The 8,038-nt window shown below is 35.2% G+C and overlaps 1 protein-coding gene across 1 annotated transcript; it reads left to right on the top strand.

Annotated features, from left to right (window-relative positions):
- Nucleotides 1-2,345: 2,345 nt before the first annotated feature.
- LOC306847731 (myosin regulatory light chain 2, ventricular/cardiac muscle isoform-like) lies at nucleotides 2,346-7,631 on the top strand (the record flags this gene model as incomplete). The annotated part of the gene is made up of 6 exons (XM_079381856.1): nucleotides 2,346-2,429; nucleotides 5,366-5,441; nucleotides 5,530-5,634; nucleotides 6,713-6,791; nucleotides 7,242-7,290; nucleotides 7,527-7,631. Exons 1-6 carry the CDS (start codon nucleotides 2,394-2,396, stop codon nucleotides 7,629-7,631), a joined length of 450 nt encoding a protein of 149 aa, XP_079237982.1. The 5' UTR covers nucleotides 2,346-2,393.
- Between the last annotated feature and the right edge of the window lie 407 nt (nucleotides 7,632-8,038).

Raw genomic sequence — 8,038 nt, 5'->3', positions numbered from 1 at the left:
AGCATTAATGCCGCTGTCGATCACACATTCTAGGTTTAGGAAAGTTCTAGCTGAATTCTGTTCTGAGTTGAAGCTCTCTGGCTCCTGTATTAAACCCCTTTAATCAGGATTCTTATAATAACTTATGAAGTCAACAATTGGCTACCTGGTTAAGGCCATGAGGATGTATTTATAGACAGTCAGAGGTGGGGAATGGGGTTATATATATTAAAATCAGCATTTCCACCCTGTCTGAAATCACTCGTGCTCGTCTCCGGAATTCAAGGGCTACGATTATGGTGAGTTTGCTTTGTCATACATTTATTCATTCATTTACTCTGTCTTTGATTATCAGCAGACATTTAACTCAATATTCTCTTGATGCATCCAAACGAAGATCTAAAACTTTCTGTCTGTGTTTGAAACTGAAGTTTAAGTCTGCTTCATCAGAGCAGTTACATCTGTCTGACTCATCCAGCACCTCTGATGTTTTATTCATTTCACTTTCTACAAATAAATACATGAAAAGTAAACTGTTTCTGTTCTCAAAGACAGATACAAACATTTTCATTAGCCAAGAATCGAAAAAGGAGACAGGTCACTCATCTATTTATCGTTTTATTAATGTTCCAACTGTTTCTCCTAGAGAAAAACGAGAGCAAATGAAGACTTTTCGCTCAAAATGTTTTTCTTTTTCTTCTTTTTTTTTTTTTTTAAATATGAGTTTATTTAGTAACCTTTTATAAAAAAATAAATCGTTCATCTGTTATCACATTGTGCTAATAAATACATTGTATTTATAAATAAATGTTATATATATATATATATATATATATATATATATATATATATATATATATATATTATATTATATTATATTATATACATGCACACAGTAAAAAATAAACAAATCCAAAATAAATGAAAATAAAAAAGGTACTGGTAATTTTCTACCAGGACATTATCCATTAATTTTACAGACAGACAGATAAGGAAAAATCTAATTCAAATAAGATGAGATACTATGCACAATGTTAATTTTATAGTCCTATTATGTCAAGCATCTTTTATTTCTCTGAAGGAATTTTTGAGACATAGTTGAAGTTGATACTTAAATAGGAACTCTCTTGAGTTATGAACTTTAGCAATAACATTTTCCTCTGGGTTTATTTATGCTGTTTATAAAAAAATCCTTTGAAAATACTCAGCATATTTCATGTCTGAGCTCTAGCCTCGTCTACAGCACAACTTTTGAGATGTAATCCAGACAGAAGGCAGACAAACAGCTGTCGGGCTGCGATGTCATCGAGCAGAAACACATCTCGCAATGTTTTCCAAATTCTGTGGCAGGAATGTAAATAGTAGCGATTAATCCCCGTCTTGGTGGGATTACCTATCAACAGGCTCAGAGATGAGGCTGTCAACAGCCAGCGCCAGTGTGTAATCCCACATCTGATCCACTGACTGAGTTCTCGCTCTCCCGGCTAATTATACATCCACTCTCACACACTCAACACGTTACTGCTCCACTGCACCACGTATGCTGCTACACCTAAAACTCCTTAAGAGAAATGCACACTTTGAGACAATGTTAGGAGGAGTAATGTGAGATTTATGGGGCCTTTTTGCAGGCGACTTCAACAAAAGTTAGCATTTCAACAGACTATCACAACTGTGATATTAAAGTCAACTTGAAATGGCATTTGCAACCCATTTTAGAGTCATGCAAATGCTTGTAAATGCTGTTGAAAGGAGTTTCTTCTGCTCACCAGTGATGCATTTATTTGATTAAAACTACAGCAAAAACAGTAATATTGTGAAATATTATTTTTCTACTTGAATGTTTTTTTTAATTGAATTCATTCCTGTGATTTTCAGCATCATTACTCCAGTCTTCAGTGTCACATGATCCTTCAGAAATCATTCTAACATGCTGATTTGCTGCCAAGAAACATTTATTATCAATGTTGAAAACAGTTGTGCTGCTTCATATTTTTATGGAAACCACAATTTTATTTTTAGTATTCTTTGATGAATAGAAAGCACAGAAAAGCTGAAAAGCACAGCATTCATATGAAATCGCAATTGTTTGTAACTGTCACTTTAGATCAATTTAAAGCATCCTAGCTGGAAAAAAATATATATATAATGACAATGTATTTGTAATGTATTTTCTAGTAAAACAGGTAAAACAAGAGGTAAACTTCATATTATCAGCCAAAAAGGAAAGACGCTTCAGAGGGTTTTTGAAGCATGTTATTCTTCTTTTTGGAAAGTAATTTTGGAATAAAGTGCACCAACGAAACGGCATGCCAAAGCCTACTTCTATTTAGCAAGTCACATGTGATTATTCTGCGCAGGCACCCAAAAAGGCAAAGAAGCGGGCAGAAGGAGCCAATTCAAATGTCTTCTCCATGTTTGAACAAACACAGATCCAGGAGTTCAAAGAGGTACAAACCAAGCACTCGTTTGACTCTAATTGCTATGACAATTGTCTTTATCGTGACTCTTTCACTGTGATATCGAGCATCTACAGCGAGATTCCTGTATGTGACTTCAATATGACAGTGTTCATCATCGCTAGTGAATAATTCAGAATGTGTCAGTAACGATTAGCACAGCGGAGTGATTTACACCCCGAACACACACTCGCTCACACACACTCCAACCTGCTGTCAGGGCCCTGAAATTTGCGTGGAAAATGCAGCAGGACAGACGCTCTCTCTGGTCTCAAAGCGGCTGTGAAAAGATCACGACAAACAGGATAAGCATGACCAGGGCCTGAAATTAACACCCGACCACGCGCCAAATGCGGGTGAATTTTGCAATTGGCGGGTAAAACTGTCAATCCACCTGCCACATCGGCGGGTAGCCAATGGGAATTGAGTGATTCATTAGTTATTGTTTTTTTGCGTCTGTTTTTTTTTTTTTTTTAATCTGCCATTTCGTTGGATTTTAGCTCAAAATGTGGCGGCACATTACTGGGGTAAAGAGGCCAGCTGAAACGAACAACCAACAAAAAGATGAGGATGAGTCAAAGAAAAGTAAAAGACGATGTTTTAATACAAAGTGGACAATTGGCGACAACGGCAAGGTTCGTGAGTGGCTGATTTATGACCGCAGTACAGATGAAATGTACTGCAGTGACTGCCGTATGTATGGCTCAGAGAAAGCGAAGTCAAATCCTTTTGTAATCGGGACTAAAAACTTAATATTAGAAGCAATTAAGGACCACGAGTCATCAAAAAGCCACCTACACACAATAAGTTGCAAAATATCAAAGACTGCGCTTCCGGAGGAGACCGCTGCGGTCAAGGCACTGACGTCCATGAAAGCAGCGCAGTTTGAGAAGATGCGACTTCTGTTTCGGAACGATCACGCGATCTGGCAAGAAGATGAGGCCCTTCTCTGACTACGTTTGTGTGTCACAGATGTGTGTGCGTGTGTATGTTGGGAGTTGGGAACCAGTGAGAAAATGTCCGGTACCCGGTAACTTTACCAGTAATATTAATTTAGTTCTGCTTAACGGTTCCTGAAGGCTGTAATTAACAGTTGCCAGGAACTGTCTACTGACTAAATCAGCCATCAACACAGCCGTGTGTGATTTGTTTACATACGAGCTGCGGTAATTTAGGTCTAACTTATATCTGTTGAGTTAGCACGGTGTGTGTGTGTGTATACCTGTTTTTCTATCCCGGTGTGATTATGACATATGACTATGTCTGTGACACAGCAAATCAATGAATAAAAAGATTAAAAAATATATAGTCTAAGAGTTATTACTTATAATGATTTCGTTAATAACTTAACAGCACTTAAATGTGTATTCTTACAAGTTAAAAAATAATGTTTGTGTGATTTCTATTTTTCACCTTTATGAGGCAAAAAAAAAACTGGCTGGTAAAAAGTTACTGTGGCAGGTGGATTTTTAAATCCACCTGCCACAATGGCTGGTGGTCAAAAAAGTTAACTTCAGGCCCTGAGCATGACGCTGATCCGAGATGGCAGTGATGAGAACGTGAAGACAAATGCTAGCCGTCTTTCTCTCTCTCTCACAGATCACAAACAAACACAAAGACACCAAGTAAAGCGGAATTACAGGAACTATAAATACACAACTGAGGGAGTTTTGCAAAACAAGAAACACTAAAAAAAAAGCAGCATGACAGAGGGGTCTGACCTTTAGCTAAAGTGTTTATTTTCTCACCCTGATGTCATTACATGTTGTTATTTTTCTGTGGAACACAAAATGGAGAATTTTGTGAACTTTCACGCTTAAAAAATCATAGCAGTAGGTCATGTGACTTGAGAATTATATTCCAAGACTTCTGGAGTCAAACGATAGCTTTGTGAGAGTCGCAAACCGTTAGATAATCTGTCCCTGCCACCAAAAATGGCTTGTCACTGGTTTGAGTCAAAGCGGGGTTAAAACTAAAAGCTTAAAAAAGAAATAAATAAATATAGACATACATGCATATATGCATACATAAAATAAACTTCAACCGGATTAAAATTGTAATATTTTATTTTATTCATTTTTATTTCACATCACAGCACATCAAGTTACCAAATGAAAATGATAAATGTTGCCTTGGCAAATAGCTGTAATAAAATAAATAAATACAAGGTTTTTTAATATTTTATTTCAGCTAGTTGCTAAAGAAATATTGTTCATTTAGTTTAACTTGATGTACTAAAATAACAATATAATAATAAAAGAAAAAATAATAAAATGAATAAAAACTGTGTATTGTGTATATTAAAAGATGATAAAAATGATAAAAATTAAACACAAAATATATAAATAAAAAATCACAATGTAGTCATGACAACTAGCATAGAATCTCTACGATACTAAAATAACACTGACTCACAAATATGATGCACAGAAAACACAAATAGATTTGAAACAACATGATGGTGAGTAAATAAATTATAATAAATTAAATAAATTAATTTTTAGTTGAACTTACAGTAAAAGTAGTGAAAACAAGCAAATTGAGAGTCTTAAAAAATGCATACAAAACGGTTTTAATTCTACGCATTACATGAGGAACATTTAAACATGTTTTCAAACATTTGGCAACCACAACAAGTTCAATTATAAGTTCGTCAAAATGCACGTATGCTGCTTTCTAAAAGGATCCCTAAAATTAGATGCATCAACATCTAAAAGGCTCAAGCAACACAATATGTCAACTACTGATTCAACAGTGAAGTAGTGTGTTTGACTAATTTTTTTATAATTTTTTGCAATTCCATTCGGTGCCACTAGAGGTGCAGAACTGACACGCTTCACCTTTGACAAACACCTTAAACACCATCAGACTACATTCTGCATCCCTCTCACACACACTCTATATTCTCTCTCTTTCATCTGCCTCAGGCTTTTACAATCATGGACCAGAACAGAGACGGGTTTATCGGCAAGAATGACCTGAGGGATACGTTCGCAGCTTTAGGTGGACTGTAATAATTTCTGCTATACGTCACTGTCGTTCTGCATTGGTGGATGAAGCATCTCTCTGACAGCAGTTCTGACCTCTGCAGGCCGCCTGAACGTCAAACAAGAGGAGCTCGACGAGATGCTAAAGGAGGCTCCAGGACCCATTAACTTCACTGTCTTCCTCACCATGTTTGGGGAGAAGCTTAAAGGTAAAAGGTGGGGTGAAGTGGTACTAAGAATCCAAAAACCCTGTAGGAATTTGAATTTATCCAGCAGGATTATAAAAGCAAGTATATTCATGTTGCCTCGACAAGACACTAACTTAAGACCAACATTTCTGACTGTAACTTCTCGATAAATTCTTGATCAAGTTCTTTTTTTAACTATTCTAATATTTTTTTTATCTAATATATATATATTTATTTATTTTTTCCCCCCCACTTAAATCTACACTACTAATGAAAATTATGGGTCAGTAAAATTTTATTTGGAAAATAAACATTTCTATTCCGCAACAATGCATTAAATTGATCAAAAGCGACGGTAAACATTTATAATGTTACAAGTCATTTCTATTTCAAATAAATGCTGTTCTTTTGAGCTTTCTATTCATCTTAGAATCCTGAAAAATAAAATGTATCACCATTTTCACACAAAAATGCACAACTGTTTTCACCATTGATAATTCCTGAGCAGCAGATCAGTGCATTAGAATGATTTCTGAAGGATCACGTGACACTGAAGACTGGAGTAATGATGCTGAACATTCAGCTTTGATCACAGAAATAAATTACATTTTACAATATATTATAATTGAAAACAGTTGTTTTAAATTGTTATATTTCAAAATAATACAATTTTTATTGTATTTTTTTAAAAACAAATGCAGCTTAGGTGAGCAGAAGAGATTCTTTCAAAAAGATAACAGATTTTTAATGTATAATCGAGTTTTATTCTTAAAATCTTACTGTATATTGTTCTTCATTCAAACAAAACTAGGCACTTTGGAATAAAGTCTCATGAGTGGACAAGAAATCACACAGGGATTTTTAAAGTCCTACAGAAGCATTTGATCCTACTGGGAATCATAATAGGCCTATAAGGAACTATATGTTCTGGAAGCTCTTGTATGAGCCTGTAGAACGATTCCCATAGGATCAGCTCAGAATTATGATAGAATTTCCACTAGGAATTCTGCACAAAATATGCTTATTGCATTCCTGGAGGATTTTAAAGACAGTTAGCTCTCTTGTCAGTATTCTGTTATGCACTCTTTAAAAAAAACAGGTGCCGATGCAGAGGAGACCATTCTGAATGCCTTTAAAGTGTTCGACCCAGAGGGAAAGGGGACCTTGAGGAAGGATTTGTGAGTACCATAAAAACAACACAATCTGCCCTGCTTCTCCGCAAACCCATTTCTCCAGAGATTCTGCTTTATTTTTCATCTTATGACTTTACAAGCTTTTCAAACCCTGCATGCATGTGCACTCAAAAAAATAATAAAATAAACAATTTATGTAAATGATACAGGTAAAAATTTCTTTAATAGTTCTAATAAATAGAATGTGCTTTGAAAAAATAAGCAGGTTTATATATTTATATACGAGTGCAGAATTCATACCCATTTCATTTATGTATGACTGAAAATATGCATTATATTGGGTTTAATAGTTTATATTAAAACGGTGTGATTCAAATGGATGGAAACTCTATATGTACTTAAAATCTTAAATTCATGCCCAAATATTTCTGAAGTGTTTGCCAGAAGTAATTTGATTATATCAAAAGGTCAAAGTGAAGTTTTCTCTCCTCACAGTTTGGCACAGATGTTGACAACGCAAGCAGACCGATTTTCTCCAGAAGAGGTTTGACATCTGAGATTATTTGTTTTATGTCTAACACTTCAGCTCTCCGTGTCCTTGACAGCACTGTGCCGTATGTCACATTGACATTTATATTCTATGTGACTGGAAAGCAGGAGGTGACATTATATTGTGTTTATCTATAGATTATGAATAGGAGTAGTATTTTTTATACTGTGTAAACCACACAACCACTCACAAAAACACTATAATGCCATTTTTCATCCATATTTCCTCAGATGGAGCAGATGTTTAGCGCTTTTCCTCCAGACGCGGCTGGTAATCTGGACTATAAGAATCTGGTCTACATCATCACACATGGGGAGGAGAAGGACCAAGAGTGAAATATCTCACATTCAACAACTGTCACAACTGTTTGTTATTTTACTGATAAACAGTGCCCAGTAAAATTATTCACAAGCCTATATATTTGCATTCATTTGAATTTACAACAGCCACAAGCAGTATTTGCACAATTAAGTATGAATGTCATTGGATTAGATTAAAAAATATATATAAACGTTTGCTGCAGATTTTGAGCAGAATACAAACACTTCATCTAATGAATGACATTCACATTTGTAGGAATGATTTAAGTGAACAAATGACTCAAAACAAACATATCGAAACAGCCATCATGTAACATGAAAGAGCATAGAATTTAGAAGGGACTATTAAATGTCTGTGGTCTGCCGTTATGTCCCCACCAATGCCAAAATCAAACCTTGCTCAAATAATGATTACAGTACAG

This window comes from Barbus barbus, assembly GCF_936440315.1.
Source record: "Barbus barbus genome assembly, chromosome: 28".
Lineage (NCBI taxonomy): Eukaryota > Metazoa > Chordata > Actinopteri > Cypriniformes > Cyprinidae > Barbus > Barbus barbus.
This window is presented reverse-complemented; position numbering and strand designations above follow the sequence as displayed.